This window comes from Athene noctua, chromosome 15 (genome assembly GCF_965140245.1).
Source record: "Athene noctua chromosome 15, bAthNoc1.hap1.1, whole genome shotgun sequence".
In the NCBI taxonomy this organism is placed as follows: domain Eukaryota; kingdom Metazoa; phylum Chordata; class Aves; order Strigiformes; family Strigidae; genus Athene; species Athene noctua.
The window spans coordinates 4,642,986-4,661,797 of NC_134051.1; the positions used below are offsets into that span (position 1 = coordinate 4,642,986).

At 50.9% G+C, this 18,812-nt stretch overlaps 1 protein-coding gene across 1 annotated transcript in view; it reads left to right on the plus strand.

Moving 5' to 3' along the window:
* The first annotated feature begins 1,157 nt into the window (after positions 1 to 1,157).
* Positions 1,158 to 18,812, plus strand: part of HS3ST6 (heparan sulfate-glucosamine 3-sulfotransferase 6) — a 40,842-nt gene continuing 23,187 nt past the window's right edge. The window contains exon 1 of the mRNA XM_074919105.1: positions 1,158 to 1,580. Coding sequence (XP_074775206.1) covers positions 1,213 to 1,580 — 368 coding nt within the window. The 5' untranslated portion in view covers positions 1,158 to 1,212. The remainder of the gene's footprint in view (positions 1,581 to 18,812) is intronic.

An 18,812-nucleotide genomic window follows, 5' to 3' on the forward strand; every position in this document is an offset into this window, starting at 1 on the left:
ATCTCTTGGAAGACTCAGGGGATCTAATTATAAAAAGAGCTAATTATATTAATAGGTTAATTAAGACACTGCTGATTTCAGATACAAAGGCTTCAGCGCCAGACTGGAAATCAGCCTCAGCGTTTCGAGGCGTGGGGCAGGGCAGACCCCGGGAGCGTTTCGGTGACGCCGCAGCCAGTCCCAGACATGACAGTCCCACGGGAGCCCCCCGGGGTGGGGCACCCTGGGGCCAGACCTTGGCTATTTTGTGTTTGGTGATGGCAAACACTGCCGGGAGGGCAGGAGCCAGCCGGGATGGTGCCGCCGCTGCCAGCGAGGCCCAGGCCTGGCCAGTGGCACCCGGGCTCCCATGTGCCACCGCCGCTGCAGCTCCAGACGGGATGTATTTAGCACCCGGGAGGCACTTGGCTTTGGGCCCCAAGGAATGGGGGTTCCCCAACAGCACCAGGACCCCTCCTTCCACCCCACCATCCACTACACACACGCGTTTCCAATCCCACCACCAAAACTCCCGCTTTTGGGCTTATTTTGTAATGTGTAGGGGAATGGGGGAAACCCCAGGACTGTCCTTCCCCTTGAAACAATAAACACAGGCCCAAGGGGGGTTGTGCCCCCCCCCTGCAGCCCGTGTAGCCCAATTAGCGCTGCCACTCTGGGTGCCGCTTGCTAATCGCGTGGCACTGGGCTACTGGGCTACCACCGTGGTGGTGATGGCTCGTCACTTGGAGAGACGCTGCCTCCCCTGCGCGTCTCCAACGGCCAAAACCACCCGCTGCAGTCCCAGAAATTATTAAAAAAAAAAAAAAAAAAAAAAAAGAAAAGCCCAAAATAAATGAATCGGGTGGGAAAATCGGGAAAACGCTCCTCGGCGCGGGGGTGGGGGCTGGGGGGCAGGCGAGCTGGCCCCCACCGGGAGCTGCCCGTGGGCGCGGGGGCGTGGGGGGTGTCCCCGTTCCCGGCGGGGCCCCACGCGTGTGCCTCGCCCCCACCCCTCGGGGCGTGGCCGCCCCCACGCGCGTGTCGCCCGCCCTCCCCCGCCCCGCGGGTGGGCGGGGGGGGGGCGGCGCGGAGGGAGGGGTCGGGCCGGGTGTGCGCGGAGCGGAGCGCGGAGGGGGGCGCGGGTGGGTGTAGTGGGGGGGGCGGGGGGGTGGGGGGGGGTTGCTCAGCGGCGGTGCGGGATGCGCTGCCCGGCGGGGCCGGGAGCGGCCCCCGATGGGATGTAGCGGGCGGCTGCTGGGACCCGTCGGGGGCCGCCGCGCCTCGTTGCTCCTCACCATGATCCTCTTCTTCACCTACTTCTTTTACTGCCTGCCGGGGCCCTGCGAGCCGCTGCCCCCCGCCCTGCTCCTGCCGCCCCCCGCCGCCCTCCCCGACGGCGCGGCCCCGGGACCGGCGGCGGCGGGGCCGGGGGCGGCGGGGGGCGGCAGCCGGCGGTTCCCCCAGGCCATCATCGTGGGCGTGAAGAAGGGCGGGACGCGGGCGCTGCTGGAGTTTTTGCGGGCGCACCCCGGGGTGCGAGCGGTGGGCGCCGAACCCCACTTCTTCGACAGGTGCTACGAGAAGGGGCTGCGCTGGTACAGGTAACGGCGTGAGCGGCGCGGGGGAAATCCGTAATTAGGCGCTGAGTCGCCTTTAATTACCTCCCGTGCCGTGATGGGGGCTGCGCTGCAACAGGCTGGTCCGAGCGCGGCGCGTCCCTGGAGATGCAGGGGGTTGAGATTGGGGGGGGAGGGTGCGGGTCCCAGACAGGGGTGCGGGGGGAGCCGAGCTGCCGGCCCCGGGGCGGGGTGGGGGGTGGCAGCTCTGACCCTCCGCCTTGGCTGGGGAGGGGGCTGGGGGCTGGTTTTTTGGGGCTGTTGCTTGAAGTCAGGAGCGTGAAAGTGTGTCACCCCGAATCCTCCGTGTCCCCCGAATCCCCCGTGTCCCCCCGTCTCCGTGTCCCCCATCCCAGCTAGGGACAGGTGGCTGGACCAGCCAGCGGCAGAAATTTGCTTTTTTTTTTTTAGTTATCCAGGCATTGTGATTTAAACCTTCAACACGTTATTCTCAGCCGTCTCACCGTTTCCCCACTGGGTTCCTTTAGGAATTATTTTATCCGAGCGGCTTATAAAAATAAAGGCAGCGAGGACCTCGGCTTGCAGGACCGGGCTTGATCCTGGCTTGAACCAGTGAAGCGGCAAGGGAAGGAGAAGGGTAAACCGGGGTAAAACAGTATCGCTTGAATTCCTCGGTAGGTCTGTGTCAAAGGGCAGAGCCGAATTGATTCAAGGGAGCTGTTTAGTTTTGAGGGTTTCAGTGGAATTGAACTCTTTGGGCGATAAAGCAGTCGGAAGAGCAGCTACTGTGCATGTGGTGTCTATTAAACTCCCGTCTCCTGGCCAACTCCGGAGTGGCCAGGCCAAACAGAGTCGGAGCGTTCAGTCAGTCCCTTGAAGCCAGGGAAAGAATCTGGTCCGTTAGTTTGAAGAGAGTCCAAACGTGTAGATTTATAAAAGCGCTGCGGTGTTCTCGGGGAAACATCTGAAAATAATAAAAGGAGTAGCTCTCCCTGTCCTTCCTGCCTCTCCATCCTCGTCTCCCCACGCCCCGCGGGAATACCGTGTTTCCTACGTGCTCTTAATGTTTCCCGATGTTTGGGGGAAGGTTGCAATTTGGCAATCGTCGCCAAAATAATAACCTGTGAAAATCGGCGTGTTTAACGGAAAGTGTAATTTTAGTGGTAATTTTACCCGCAGAGTTTCAGCTCTGTAAGACCACATCTGGACTGTAAAGTTATTGACTTAACACACCTTCAAACGCAGTAAGTAGCGCACTTATTTTTATGACTGTATTAATATTGCCGTGATTTATTAGCTCATTTTTCAGTTCCGTTTGTATCTACGCTGCTCTAGAAACAATAACGATGATCACTAATCTTTTTGGGTGAGGGTCGCAAGATCCATCTCGCTTGGCAGAATGGGAGTTTAATGACTGTGTGAGCACATAATTAAAGCGTGGAAGATTGAACGCTTTCATATCGCTCGCCGTAGTCCGGCGAGATGTTCGCGGGATGGACCACAGAGAGAAGAATAAATAAATTTTAGTTTTGGATTGCTGTGTAGTGAGTTTTTAGTGCTGTAAGTGCTTGCAGGGAGCCTGGCCTGATACCAGCGAGATGTTTTAAGATGATTCTGCATATGGTTATGGTAAACTTGGAGAAGTAGAGCAGGGAAGGTTTTTGGCGCGGCCAGATGCGTCGCAGGGAAGCGTACGCTGTGCTGGGAAGAAGTTGCATCCTTTCTAGTGAGAAAAAAATCAGTAGATGTTTTGCTTTAACTCTGCATAGAGCAAGTGTGTTTTCAATCACACGCACAACTATTTTTCCTAGTTTCCTCTTCTTTTTGTCTCTCTTGTTTTGTCTTCTTAAGGGCCTTTCTATACTGAGGGTTTTTTTCCTGGGAAAGTCAGACAGAGCTAAATGCTTTAAGCTGGGGTGTGTTGGAGTGGAGGAAAATAAAAGTTGGACAGAGGTTCAGGTTTTTCCAATGAATATCTCAAAGTGGTGTAAACATTTTTAAAATATTTGAACTTGCTAGGAAACCAAAATTACACCAACTGCTTCTCATGCCAAGATATTTGGCCCGAAGGCACCTGTAGGTCGTTGCTTGTCTTAAGTAAATGTAGAAAAAAAAAAAAAAAAATCCTTGGAAATATCGCCACAGAATTATTTTGTTCTTTCTCGGTAGTTCAGTCCCATAACAATTTCACTGCTGTGGCAGGAGAATCTGCCTGTGGGTGCTGAGTCGTTTACATTATAACTTAAGTTACTGTCTGAAACCATTTACTCTTACTGGAGTGTTTTCTTTTATTTAAATTTGAAATAGCTGAAAGTCGCTTTTTTGGAGTAGTTATTTTTGCTAGCGAAAAGAAAATGTTCTGCGAAAGCAGCGAGCATCTCATATGAAATTCCATGACTTACTATAGGTTTAGCTAATTATGAGAAGATTAAACACCTTTTCTAGACGGCAACATAAATTACCTAATGGATAATCCAAGCATGATGTGACATTTTATCCTAAAGCAAAACACTATTTTAATTTTTTTGGCACTCAGCAGGGCTTAAAGTAAACCTCAGTAAAAAGAAGAAGTGATGTTGGCGTGTCTACTGCTCTGCTCACGCAGTGGTTTGGGGAGCGCAAGTGTCCTGTTTGGGAACCTGGGAACCTTGCTGTCTGTCTGTCTGTCTGTCTGCTTTACGGGAACACAGGTGAAGGCAAATGTTAAGAGCTGAGTGGAATCTGAGATGTTTGCCAGTAATATTTAGAATTTAATTGCAAAAATTTGAAGAGATACTTGACGTGACGGCACAGGGCCAAATCCTGCCCTCGCTTGTGTGAATTGAGAAAAACTGCACTCATGGGCCGAGTTGCTACGGGGTGTAATGGTGTGACCCCCGCTGTGTCTGCAGAGCTTTCGGCCCAGGGACTTTTCGGTGTGAGGGGGAGCAGAGTCAGGGACACAGGCGGCATTTGGGGTGCTTGGGGTGTTTGCGTTTCCTACGATGCCTGTGCAAGAGGAGGCTGCTCTGCCCCGCTCTGCTCCACTGGCGACGTTTTGGGGGCGTAGCTGAGATTTCACAGGGGATTGTTCCCTTTTCCGTTGCTAGAGCCAGGCTCATTTCCCACGCAGCCGCCCAATGTTGCTTAGGGGTTCGGGCCGCTCCATCTGCCTTGTGTCGTAATTTGGCACGGCCGTGGCAGTTCTGGTGCTGTGGGGAAAGGGGCAGGAGACCCGGTGGATAATGGCTAGGTTGGAGCATGAAGGCAGTGCCGGGAAGGTTCTCTGCAGATGCTTGCTTCCATAAAAAGGAGTTTTGAGGAATTCAGCCTGGTGTAGCTTATACAAAGAACAGTTTCCTTGTCTCCACCAAAACTTTGCAGTGACATCAGCTCAGTGTGGCACTTTTCTTCTGTCTTATATCTCCTTGTATGATCTATGATCTGAGTCCCTCTTTTCCGTCTCCTCTTCCTGTTTTTTTCCATTAGCCAAGGACAGAGTTGCACAGAAACGGGTCTGGGCCAAGGCTCCTCGCGACCCTTCACGTCCCTGAGTGTAGCACACAGCGGGAAAGCAGCTGTTGTGCTCTATGAGACTGTGCCCTGGGTGATGGCACACACTGGATTTCATAGGAAATATAAAGAATTCCTTATTTTCTTATGGTTTGGGGCAGAAGTAGTAAAAAGTTGTATGGGGTAGCTAGTAACAGTTGGCCAAGGCTTCCTTGTGAGTGGCCAGGCTGTGCGGTGGCACACGGTGAGCGAGGATCGTCGCTGAGCGTCCCCCGATGCTGCAGAGCCATCCCAGAGCTCTGAATCTCTGTGAGGCTGAATTTCGGTTTTTATTGTCATTTCCCCTTGTGATCAGATGCGGGGCATGCAGGTTTGCATGCGGGGGGAAGGAACTTCCCCTGTGGCTCGTCATGCATTACGCTGTGCTTCTGTGCATGCATTAGTGCTGGGGGTGTCAAAGCTTGGGAGCATCTGTGTGTGCCCACGGGAGGTGGATGGTTAGCAGAGAGCTGCTACATGCGCTGTGGGTTGGTTTTTGGTTGGCTTTGTTTTTTTTTTCTTTTCCCCTCTCCTTCAAACCCATTCATGGGAGCTAATAATGTTCTTGAAAGGCATCCAGGATTTCTTGAGCCAGACTTTGTTATCTCCGAACCTTGCAACCCTGAAGCCTTTGAGCAGCAGGGAAAGGACGCGGCTCCAGTGCTGCTCTTTTGACTTTTGCTGTGAGTGTTATTGGCAGTTGAAAAGTAGAGCTAAGTAGATGCCTTGAGGGGTTTTTGTGTGTGTTGTGATTGTACAGACAGATCAAGACACTCTATAGCGCAAGCTGTTGAATAAAATCCGACGTTTCAGCTACTCTGGAGTCACCAGGCTGCATTTTGGCACGAAGCTTGTATCCCCTTCCAGGGAGAGCTTTTCACAGGCGCGTTTAAGAAATACATAGGTGGGAAGAGACAAAAGAATCTGGCGAGGAGTCAGATGGCAATGCACTGTGAGCTGCTCCGGAACATTATCTTTATTCATTGACACCACCTAATCTGTTCTCCTGATGGACTCGTGTTTCAGCTGAGAGTGGCCCTTGTTTTTCTTGGTGCATTTGCAGAAACTCAGTCCTGCAGCACGCTTCTTGGGTTTATTACTTCATGATCTCTTCTTTCTTTTTTTCCTTCTTTTATCTTTCATTACAAAAATAGGACCTTTCTGTATCAGCTTCCCCTATCCTCACCCCCATGTTTGGCAAATAAATCCTGAAATGCAAAGAAAAAATGCAGGAAACCTGAGAAAAAGCTGTAATTTTGTAACTATGAAGAAGCTATTTTGATGCTTTTACTTAGTGCACAACGCTTTGGATTTGCTGTTAGACAGAAAAAGTGTGTCCACATGTAGAGGGGCTCCAGGTCCCTTTTGTATCGCTGACTGTTTGGGCAATGTTTTAGTCCCAGGACTACAATTAGGAGAGGCCCTAAGTGCTGTGTGCATCTGTAGCAGCTGGACAGGTCTCCCCACGATGTCGTGCCCCCGTTTTACTGCTCCCTGACACACAGCAGCACCCGGCCTTAGGAAGCAATCTGTAATACGTGCGAAGTTAGGTCTTCTGCAAACTGTTTTCATGTGGGATTAAAAATAGCTTTTACTGCCATGATGAGGAATTAACATTTGAAACTGGTTTAAGGGATCCTAGGCAGATATTATCGAGGGCAGGCAAGAGGGGCTGTGGCTGCCTTGTTTTGGGGGGTCTTTCTCGCTGGCATTGAGTCAGCGATGGGTGAGGAGCACAGCTTGGCCCTCCTGCCCCCCACTTTCACGCTGATGCTATTCCCTTACTTTGATGTGGCAGCTCCCGAGTTTTGTTCCCGATCCAAAGCCCGCCGAAGCTGATGAAGGGCTTCTTGCTGATACAAGCAGGTTTTGAGTCTGAATTTTAGCCTGGCTCAGCTGCAAGGCAAAATTAAGTTGGGTTATTCCATGTGTTGTTACGCAGATAGTGTCAGACTAAAGTGATTAAAGCTGCATGTTAGTGTTGGCTGCGATTTTTCGGATAAAAGCTGTGACTTGCAGAGTGGAACGAGTCCTGGTCTTCCCGACTGAGGAATGCTTTCTCTGTCACTGTCTCTTTTAAATAAAGGGTAGGTTTATATACAGGCTGTGCAGTGGGGTGTGCAGAAGTAACCTGAGTTTCTAAAGGATTTCAAGTCTGCCAGTGTTGCTATCCCAGACTGCTTAAATAAATATGTAAAGCTGGGCACCTAGAAATCACGGGGCTGCTTTAAAAAAAAAATCAATATTATGTGAATCAATGCCTTTGGAAAATACTTCGTCATTCATGCCCTTTTTCTTGTGCTCCCCTGCTTACTCTTCTGTAACTTCAGGGGCTAGGAATCTAAACATATAAACATGGACAGGTTTTTTTATCACCTCCATATAATTCCAGAGAACTTCCAAAAAGATGTCAAATATCATGAAACTTTCACAAACAGCAGTGAAAGCTGCAGGGTTTCTGTTAGTTGAATTATTGAGGGGCTGGAGAGGTAGTCATTGCAGAGTAAGAGAGAGTTTCTGAGTTTCTTCTTAAAAGTATTATGGTGGGTTTTTTTTCCTAGATTATTTTTAGATGCAGACAGTGACAGAAGGTGGAAAAGGCCAGTGGATTTAGAGGGTGCTTTTATGCAAGGAGAGACTATTACTTAAGAGAGTTCAAAGCTTATTTATAAAACAGTAATTACCATCCCCTGAGACGGAAGTGGGCAGCTCACGTCGAGTCAAGGAGGGGGTTACAATAGTTAATTGGCAAATATGCTTAAAAGCTTCTTCCTGACCTTTTAAAAAACTTTTTGCTGAAACAGGCTCGGGCAGAGATTGAAAACCTTACTAATGAAAGGCCAGGTTTAATACCAGGACTTAGCTCTAAATGGCTTTTCAAAGGGCTTTGGAAATCCTCCTGCTTAGGGAGGCGGCCAGTGTCGGAGGATGCTCCTGAGTCCTGCAGGACCGCGCTCTGCCCTGGAGCCGGAGCTGATGGGGCTCCAGGAGCTGGGTGAGACCTGAGCCTGGCAGCTCCTTTCCCAGCTTTTGATGTGGCCAGAGGGGCTCGGGCAGGCTGGCATCGCCCAAGGAGTGGTCTCCTCCCCCCAGCTGGGTCCCACGAGGTGTCCCCCCCTGCTGCCCTCCTCCATGGAGCATCTCGGTTGAACTCTTGCCCTTGCTCTCACGCTACATTTCAGCCCAAACCATGTGCTGGGGGGGGGAGACTGAGATGCTCGGAGTCCCCCAGCCCTGACGAGATGCAGCGTGGCCAGGTGGCCCCTCCAGAGAGCCAGCTAGCCCTTCCTGCGGCACAGAGCTGTGCCAGGCGTTTCTGCCAGCTGTGCCCTCCTCCAGCCGGCTAAAAAATCACCAGCTCATCTACCTGGGAGTGGATGGCAGAGGAGCCAGCAGAGCTCCTGGATCTCCCTCTGCACCTCCCACCACATTTTTCTGGTGCATTTGTTTAGAAATATATTAAAGTGAGGAGCAAAGGGATGTTTTGGATGGTTTTCTGCAGGTCTTTGAAAAGCACTTGGTGACTGAGAGGTGCAGGGTGGAGGCAAACTGGCCAAGACTGGCCGGGGTGGTGGTTTAAAGTATTTCCTTGCAAGAGGATTCATGAGAAGGGTTGATGTGGGAGTAGGTGTTGTGAAGCACAAGTCCTTGCTCTCCACCAGCTTGCGGGGCTCCGGGGACGCCACGTGTTGCTCTCATGAGTCAGGGTTTGCAGGACCCGACTCGGATCTCTCTAGCAGACTGTCTTACCCTGGGCTTGTCCGAATTAGTCCCCCTGAGTGGGATGGGCTAGATCTGTTCTGTAATAAAGAAATGACAGACACGCTGTGGGTGCACACAGGAAATACATTGCAGCTCTCTGTGGATGTGCTGAGAGTCTGGAGAAGCGCCGGTCTAATCCTGCACCGCTCCGGCTGGGGCTCTGCCTAAACGCCCGGGCACTGTGTCTGGCATTGCCGTGTTCATTGTGTGTCCTGGGCTGGGGGAGTCTTGTCTGGGCTCTGTGATCGAGGGGTTTCCCCTCGGCAGGGTCTGAGGTGCTCAGGGCACAGTGTGCTCGTGGCTGCTCAGGATTTTCATGCTCACCTTTTGGGGTGATGGTCCTGGGTGGAAAATTCACAGCGACTCATTTGATTTCGCTTCCTCCTCCCTCTGCGCAAGAGCCAGCTTGCAGATCACAGAAGTCTAAACGTCTTCAAAATTATTCATGCATCTCTTAAGTGAGTCACTCTTGATCTGAAGAGTCGTTTGAAATGCAAATGGGGAATATTGCACTCAGTCAGACCACTGGGGCGGTAACCAGGGCACAGAGGCAGCATGCCCAGCTAACTGAGTTTGAACCTGCGAGTGATCCCGATGCTGGGGGCTGTAAATGCCCGACCCCGTGTGCTGCCGGTATTTGCAGGCAGCAGGGCTGACTCTGCCTGCAGAACTCCAGGCTTTGCGTGGCCGAGGTCCTCTAGAGCCGCACTCCAAGAAGAGCATCCCCATTCCGGCACGTGCTGCTCATTTGGGGCTGCTGGTGGCACGAACTGCCCTGGCCTGGAGCACGTAGGGTGCTGGGACCAGCACCATTCACAACTGAAACACGGAGTGAAATGGCTGAAATTAGCTTCTCATAAGCAGTTGCAGAAAACTTCCGCTGTTTGGGCTGTTAAAGCACCAGCAGAGAAATGTTTTAAGCGGCCGAGGGGAGTGGGATGTGCTTCTGGGCTCTTTCTGGGAGTGATTTTGTACAACTGAGTGTGCTCTGCCGAGGAAACCCCACGGCCTGGCGAGGACAGGAGGAGAATAAAACTTGTCTCTCGCAGCCCAGCCAGCAGCTCCACGGCGCTGGGGGTGGCACGAGCAATCCCAAGCGGCTGAGGTTGTTGTGCATTTTAACACACAAAATTGATTACAAGCAGGAGAGAATTACATTAATATAGTCACTTGTCATTGAGGTCTTATTAGTAATCTCCACTCATTAGTCTGGAGAGAATAAGGATGTGACCTTGTTAAGTGTCCTTGCTGAGGGAAAGGCTGACCACTTTGCTATTGATTTATTACTTAGCGTGTGTGTGCATGGCTGTCTGTGTGCCCGCCTGGCTGTGGGCATGCATGGGTGCACGGGAGGTGTTTCTGTAGTTGGAATGAAGATTTGGCCACTTCCTCACCTGCACCCTTTGGGCTAGTTCAGCCGGTGAATTAGCAGCCGCTTTCGGTGAGCACTGTGCTGTGCAAATAAAAAAACCAAGAAAAAAACCAAAAACCTGCTGGTGATTGATGGAAAGGGACAAGAAAAGTGACAGATCCTGTCCCCTGAGGCCACATCATGCTTCTGCCTCCTGCCCGGCGCTGTGTGGTGCCGCTCGGCGGGGGCTGGCGGAGCCCTCCCGTACCACCCAACTTCCCAGCTGCTTCAGAGCCCGCAGCATCCCAAACCCCGGTCCTAGGGGGGGCCTGGGCTGTGGGTAGGGCTGCCCCCCCCTCTGCACCCGACCGGCTCTGAGTGCAAGCAGACTCTCTTCTTGCTGCGGGGGAAATCAAGCCCCCAACACAAACCACAGCGCAGTGAGGAGGGGATGCGGGAGCAGAATTCTGCCTCCCTGCTGTAGCCACAGGCAGTCAGGATCCTGAAATGCTTCTGCAGTCCTACGTCAGATTATTTTCCTTAATTTTTTTCCTTTCTCGAGGCTGGCTGTGGGTGCTGATTGTGCCCCAAAGGTTTCCCCTGCCTCTACCTGCAGGATGCCTCCCACCATGTGCCATGCCGTTGTTCCTGATCCTGCCTGTGCCACTAAGCTCCCCTCTAATTCCAAGTGACAACGCACCCCCACGGACACCCTGCCAGGGAGGAAACGTCAATATGAGTGGAAGCAAAAGAAGTCCTCCAATTACTGGGAGGGTGGAGGGGGCTCGATAAGTGCCATTGATCAGGTGCTCGTCAGCGTGATCCCTCATCACTGCCGCTGTCAATAGATGCTGTGGAGCGGGAGGGGGCCTCTGGCTGCCCCTCTGGTCCCTGGCTGATGCAGCCCTGGCGTGGTGGTGGCTCTCCAGGTCTGGGTGGGTTGTTGATGGCTGGGCAGAGCTTTTCCCAGCCCCTTGGGCCTGGCTTGCCGGGACCTGCCGGCTCCATCCCTATGAGTGACAGCTCAGCGGGGCACGTAGCCGGGACGGGAGGGGGGTTATTCTTCAACAAGAGCATCGGCCGCTTCCTCTGGCTGCCTTTATATTTCAGAAAGTCATGTTCCTACGCCACACAAGCCATGAGAAAAATTTCAAGGGGTTGCTGCCAAGTACTTTCGGCTGAGAATTTAGGTTTTGTTGAGGGAAGGGATCGTTTGTCTCCATGAAAAGCCCATTTTGGGGGGAGGGAAGGAGTTGAACGTTCCCCCGCGGTGTCAGAGCCCCAAGCGTGACAACCTGCATCCGCTCGGCTGCCACCCGGGCAGCGCGGAGCTGTCGCTGGTGCCTCTCCTTCACAAAGGAGCCGTCGGGCGGGGGCCGGGCTGCTGCCGGAAAGAGAAGGGAGAAAGGCATCCCCCAAGGGCCTGATCCTGCCGGGTCAGCGAACGCGGCGGAGACGAGGGTCTGACAGTGATGGTGGGAGCATCCTCGTGCCCAGGTCCAGGCAAGGGGCCATTTGCAGGAGTGGAACCAAACCTGCCATGGCTGGACACCACCCTGCCCTCACCCACCAGGTTTTCCTGGGGTCCAGGCTGCATCTGTCTGGGTCCTGCAGCTTTATTATTTATTTTGAGTTTGTGTGGAGAGGGAGGTTTGCTAAAGGTGGCAGTGCTCTGCATCCATTGGGTTTGAAGCACAGATCTCATCTGAGACGGGGAGGGGGTTAGATGGGAGGGCAGTGGGTTATGGTTTTGTTGGAGGGTGCTATCCTGGTGTCAGCACTGGCAGACAGCTCTGGGTCACTCGGTTCCCCCAGCTCCGTGATTGGGGGTCTCTGGGTGCCTGCACCATGTCCCTCACTTTCTTCCAGTCAGTGATGAAGTGTCCCCCCAGCTCTACTGCAGGTCTCTGCAGCATGCCTGGGCTGTTTGAGAAGACCACCAGAGACAAACGGCTGCCACGATCACCCAAACCTGCCCTGGGCCTCAGGGCATGGTGGCAGGGCGGTCAGAGCCCATTGGCCTTGGGGAGGAGATGGGGATGCTGAGCTCAGTACGGCCCATGTGAGTCCCAGGGGGTCGCCGTAATTAGCCCACACGTGGGCTGCGAGCGTGGCATGCTGGCTAATTACCTGCTGTGCAGATGAGAGGGACACGTGGTGCTGGTGTGACCCAGCCACCGCGTCCTCTCCGAGACCATGCTTGGTTTGATCCTAATCTTGTTACAAGGCAGATAACGAGGGATAGCCTTGTTCCGTTCTGATCTTGTTATGTATATTAAAATTTAATATTTGGCTGCTTTGAGGTGTATTGGGAAGTGTGTGAGAGCTTGCTGTATTCATGGGACTTAGCAGGGATCACAATAAGGTCTCTGTCATGGAAAAGGTTCTTAAAACTTGAATTACTGAACAGGAACCTTGAATGGGCAATTCCTTTTTAGCATTAATTACTCGGATGGTGCAAGACCTCTTCTGAATGTTTTTTTTCTAGGCAAACATTCTTTAAAATAAAGGCAAATTCAGGCTTAAATCCTGCCAAGGTTTGGTGACCACCTAACTCCAGCTCTGTCCAGCTGTGGGACCCTCATGTCAGTGTTTGCATCACGGCTCAGTGAGTTGCCTGGAAGTGTTGACATACGTCTTGTTGTTGGTAGGTTTCTGGTTGCATGACGTCAGGGGCTGATGAATTACACAATTGGTTTGGTGCGCTGTACCCAGCTCTGACCTGTAAACAGTCCCCAAACCTCATGCTCTGTTTGGGTGAAGTTGGAACCAAGTTCATGTGAAGAGGAAGGGTAAGCAGTGCCCTTTGGAAAGAAATCTGGCTGTGAAACCCTCCCAAGCTCAGCTGCGATGCTCTCAGTGACACATCCTGCTCTTCTCATGGCAGCAGAACATAAATTTTTAAAGCACAATCTCTTCAGATTTTGTTATGAATCTCAAGAGACTTGTTGGGCTTTTTGAATTGTAGCTCCTGGAGTCATGGGACAGGGAGAGTTTCAGTTCTTGCTTGAAGCAAGTGTCTCCTGAACACAAGAAAACTTGAAGGCTCAGGAACCAGAAGAAAGCTTTGGAGAACCATAGTCCATGTGTATGCGCATAGCTGTATTTGAAGACCATCCGAATTTGAACCGTGATTCGGCTGAAGGTCGTTAGTGTTCTTCTCACCTACAGAAAAAACTCAGCAGTTGTTTCTTGGAAAGTTATGAAGCCCTCGGAGACAGTTTACAGACCGCAGGTGAGTGGTTTGAAGATCTCAGTGGATCAGAAGAAGGAACAGTTCAGTGTAGGATCCTGGTGTAAAGTCCTGAAGAGACCTGACTTCTGCAGAAATCTCCTTTCCTTCAGGGTCTGGAGGAAGACTCTAGAAGAAGAAGGATGTGGAGGAATGCTGGGGCAGGGGCGGGGTGTCCCCACCGCAGGCAGGTAGCTCAGTCCTGTGCTGGCTGGGTCGCCTCGTCCCTGGATGGCCGTTGGCGTAAGGCACCGCACGTGCTGCACATTAGTGCCCCGAGTCACCGTGCAGGACGTAGAACAGCAACTTTAAAGAACAAGTAAAACTGTTGCCACTTCAAAACTACTCTCAGAATTGATGCCAGGACTCCAACAGACTGATGTTCCTTTATTCTCCTTTTAATTAATTCCTTTGCCTCCAGTGAATTTCCATCTTTTATTTCTGCTGCAATCAAAGGACTGTGAGCAGCAAGGCTTGCATTAGGAACAGACCGATCCAACCTTTTTTTAATCTTCCTGTATCAGTTACTTGTCTTTTTCTTGCGCTGCCACAATTCATCTGAAGCACATATGCCAAGAGATGACTTGTTGAAGGAGAGATGGGACACGCAAAACCCTGGAGTTTGCTCGCAGCAGGTCTCCTTTGCTGGCGGTTTTGTAGGGCAGCAAAGAGTAACAGTCCAGATAAACTTGCTCAGATACACAAATGGGCAATTATGTGGTCACCTGAGAAGTGCCTGATGATTTATGGTGTTATTAAAAGGTGATGGTAAGAGTAGAAAAGATTTGTAACATCTGCATCGAAAACCCCGTCTCTGACCCTCACACCCCAGATACCAACATATTAAATATCCAAACAGGCATTCAAGCCTGTGGACCGCTTTGACAGATCTCTGCACATCTGGTAACACTTGGCCTGATAGTTAAGACCCTGGACAGTGTGTAATTAAATGTAACTCACTCCTTGCCCTGTTACGGACTCAAAGAGGCTGTTCTTGCTTGAAGGGCGGTGTTTGGAGGAGCCTTGTGGAAGAGGAACATGCGACCAGAGCTGATGTGATGATGAAGATGAGCTTTGCTCTGGGCTGCTGGGGGATGAGAGTCATATTGTGGGACAGCAGTCATCTCCAGGTGGCAAAAGAGCCAGGGCTGGAGTTTTCATGCTTGGTGGAAGCGAAGCCTGATCCCAACCAACAGCTCTATCTTCTTGCTAGTGATGACTGCAGCTCCAAAACAGCCTCTGAGGCTCATAGGTCTCTTCCCATGTCCAACACTAGTGTGACAGCGTTGGCCATCCTTGGACAGACCACTGGATCTCCTCGTTCTTTTGCCCTCTGAAGAGTGTAGGGGTCCCAGGTGATGCTGTTGGCTTGGGCGGTGGGACACTGCATTGCTGGAGGAGTGCAGCATTCCCCTTTCTTCCTTTTCTATCCGTTATTTGCAGTTCTGGCTTCTGGTCCCCCTGGATGGGTGTTCTGCTCATTAGAGGGAAGAAATCATAGCTGGAAGTGCAATGGTCAAAGAGGGGGCTGATCAAGAAGGTTTGTGGTGCTACCTCGCAGGGATGGCCTGGGTATGTTATTGCAGGTGTTAGGGTACGGCAGAGCCTGTGTAGGGCTGAGAAGCAGTGTGGGATCTGAGAGAAAACACTCTTTTTGCGGCTCTGGTCCCCCACACCTTCACAGCTGGAGGAGATCTCTCTCCTCCCAGATCCTGTCTGGCATGGATCGATAGGATGCCATTGGCTTCTGTGGAGTGATGCTGCTTTGCAGCAGTGGGGTTCCCAACTTGAAATTACATCTCAGTCTGCCAGAGCTGCCTCGTTTTTTAGGCAAACACTGATTTTTAGGTGCAAGGGGGAGAAACCTGTGGGTGGAAGCAGCTCTGACGGGCATGTTCACTTGCTAGAAGTGTGCGCTGTGCTGAACTCACAGCTTCTGCTTTGCGCTGAGCTGAAAATGAGCAGAGTGGAGGATGCACATGTTTTCAGAGAACAGGGGAGAGCTGGCAGTGGTGGGGATAAAAGCAACATATGTCTGATTGAATAAATGGAGAAATGCAGGCCAGATGGCTGGAAATACTAAGAACTGTTTAATAATTTCTGAACCCTTTGCTCTCTAAAGCAAGATTATGGGCACTTGCAATCTTTTCCTCTCTGCTCAGTTTGCCTCCTCTGTTGGCTGCATTACTCTTGGCTTTGGGTAGAGGTCTTAATATTGTTTGTGACCCTCAGAAATTTGTGAAATTAATATCTGGGTTATTAATGTTGAGCAGCTTTCCAGGAGCAGCCAGTGGTTTGTAAGAATGACCCCTGGGTCCCAGGGAGGTGGGGCTTTGGAGGTGCCTTTATGGCTGTCTCAGCACCATATATGTTACAGGGTCTGAACAGTGCAGCAATAACCAGGGTGGGTCCTGGGGGAGGCTGGTCTCTTGGTCTAATTCACACTGACCTGGCTGGGCCAGTTTCAAAACAGGAGTATCTGTGCCAAATGCTAGAAAAATCACTGTCTGCTCCCTGGAGCAGAGCATGAGTAGATCCATGGGATGAGCACACACTGTTCCAGCCACTGAACTTGGGCAAAGCAAGGTCTGGTTTGCACCGTCTCTCCTCTGGCTCCTGCCAAACTGTTAAACTCAGCAGAGAAGCTGAGCTCAAACCATTTGCATTGTGGCAGTCATCCTTCCTAGGAGAGAATTTGGAAACCGGGTCCTATGATGTGCCATCCTCCTCCTGGCAGTGGCTGAACCACCTGTTATGTGGGGCAAGGGAGGAGGGAGGATGCGTTTGAAGGGCTTTGGGGATGAAGATGGCTTTGAGCAACCTGGTCTAGTGGAAGGTGTCCCTGCCCATGGCGGGGATGTTGGAACTGGATGATCTTTAAGGTCTCATCCAACCCAAACCATTCAACGATTCTATGAAGATAAAGGTGTTGGAAATGCTCCTAGGGATGGGTCCTCAGGACAGTTTTCTGGTGATTACCTTGTCCACCCTGGAGGAAGCTGGGGAGGACTCGGAGAAGCCAGGAGGACCCTCCCAGCCCGTGCTTCCCTAAAGTGTCCTGATCTTCCTCATACTACATCTCTATGGCCGGATATCTTGTCTTCGTTCCAGGGATGCTAGGAGGTGGTGAGCACAGTGGGACAAATTAATTCAGGATGTGGATGGGGTGGTGCATGATCAGGGTGGTGGTGTAAGGACAGGGGCCAGCCTGGAGCAGGCAGGAACCCACGTCCTCTGGTCCATCCCAGTGTTCAACTTGTGAGGTTAGCAGCTGATTCTCTCCCCAGGTTTCCAAGAAGATCTGGAAGTGCCAAAATAAGATGGGAAATGACGACCATGCAATATTGCTGGCCAGGACAGGAGAGGAGAGGTTTGCAGCATTGGGGACCACCAGCCAGTTTCCCAGATGTGAGAGATGGGGATTGTGCGGGCATGTGGCTGGCTTTGTGAATGACCCAAAATCACATCTTTCTGGGCATCCCTGGTCATCAGAGGAGCTGCTTCGTGTTGGCGATTCATCTCTCCAGAAAAGCTCCTCTCTTTGGGAAGTCACAAATACATGCCCTTTGCAGGTTGACAGGGAATTCAAGCTTTTATTTGTTGTGGTCAAAAAGCTTAATTTTCTTCAAAGCAAGAGTCTACATTTTTTTCAAATGCAAAGAAAGCTACGATCTTCCAAGTGAAATCTTGGATTTGGTCAGTGTTGGTGTTTCAAAACTGGGGAGGTTTTGAGCAGAAAACAGACATTTGTGCTTTAGGGGAAAGGCTGATCTTCTTGCTACTTCAGAACCTCCTCATAGGCTGTCAAGTTTCTCTGTGGGTGGTTGTAAAAATAGATATTTTCTCTGAAATACTTGTTGTTTTGCACCAGACAAATTGCTTTCAGGGTTGTTGTGTGGCTTCTTCAGGGACAGATCCTGCTGACATCTGTGCGGGTTTCACTGATTTGCAAGTTGACCCCTCTTGGGTTTTAGAAGAGCTGTTGTGCCCCTCACTAAGGTGGGGACACTTCGGAAATTAAAAAATTGTATTCTTTGCATGATCTTTATTTTAAAAAAAACAACCAACCAAAAGTACCTGGTGTCCTTTGAGAGAAAAGGCATGGTAGGAGCAGAAATTGCAGTTACATTAAGTTGAAAATCCTAAATAATCCAAAATAATGCAGGTTGCAGTTTTAGAAGTTGCTTGCTTTCCTTGCAGAATGGAAGGCAGAACAAAAATATCTGTGTATATACCCTTTTTCAAGGAAAATGAATTGCAAATAAGAAAACCAAATTTGAGTTTATTCTTCTTTTCCGGCACAGCTCCATTCAGTGTTTTTTAAAGTCAAGGGATTTAGGGATCTGGAGATAGTGTCAATGTTTTTTGGTAACAAGTACAAACTGTAGCAGGTTTTAAGACTTCAGAAGCTGTTTCTGATTAGTATCTTTTCTTCTGACAACTTTTTTTTTTCTTTTCAGTAAAAAGAAAAAGGGGGAAAGGGCTTTTTGTAACACAGTTGGGCTAGAGATGGGGAAAAATCTGTTTGAAATATGCAGGGACCTGAAAGAAAATCTTGAGTGAATAATAAGTTTAACTGACCTTAAAATATCCCATTGCCATGAGGGATTTGAGAGTAATACTTCAAATGGATTTTTGATGAGGCTCTCCAGGCTGTGGGGAATTGAATATTTTACCCAACACGTTTTCTGATCTAAATTTTCACAATAACTAGGAAAAACTGTTCTGAAATGTCTAAAGAAGTTTTTGTTTTGTTTTTCTGTTTTTCACTTTAAAGCTACTGAGGTGCAGAGAAAAATCAATTTACTGGAAAGTGAATTTTCAGAATTTTTTTTTTTTTTTTCCCCTCCTAATACTAAATTTCATCCTAACACAGAATTCATCCTGCCCACCAGTGTGTCCTCCCTGCACGGCATCCTTGGCAGGTCTCCGCCGGCACGGTGGGATCCAGCGCGGTGTTATCCCTATGCCCACCGGGTTGTGTCCCCAGTTGGGGGGGGACAGTGTGTGCCCCATGCCTGGCACCAGCCTGGGGGCTTGTGTGGGACCCCCATCCTCCTCTCTGTCAGCAGAAAGCCCACGCTGGGGGGAGTTGTGTGGGGATACCCTCAGGACAAGGACTTTGGGCGGGGAAGGCATCCTTCGCTGGGATGCAGAGAGACCCCCACATCCCAGGACAGCCCATCCCTATGGTCACTTCTCATGGAAAGGGGAACAACCAGGGATTTCTGGGCTACCTTGCTGTCTGTCTGTCCATCCATCCGAGGGACCAATTCAATCAAAAGCAGACAGACAGCTGCCTGGAGCCCGCAGGGGCAGCAGAGCTCCACGATGGGCTCCGTTCATTCCCTCCACCCTGAAAAATGGAGCACGAAGTGGC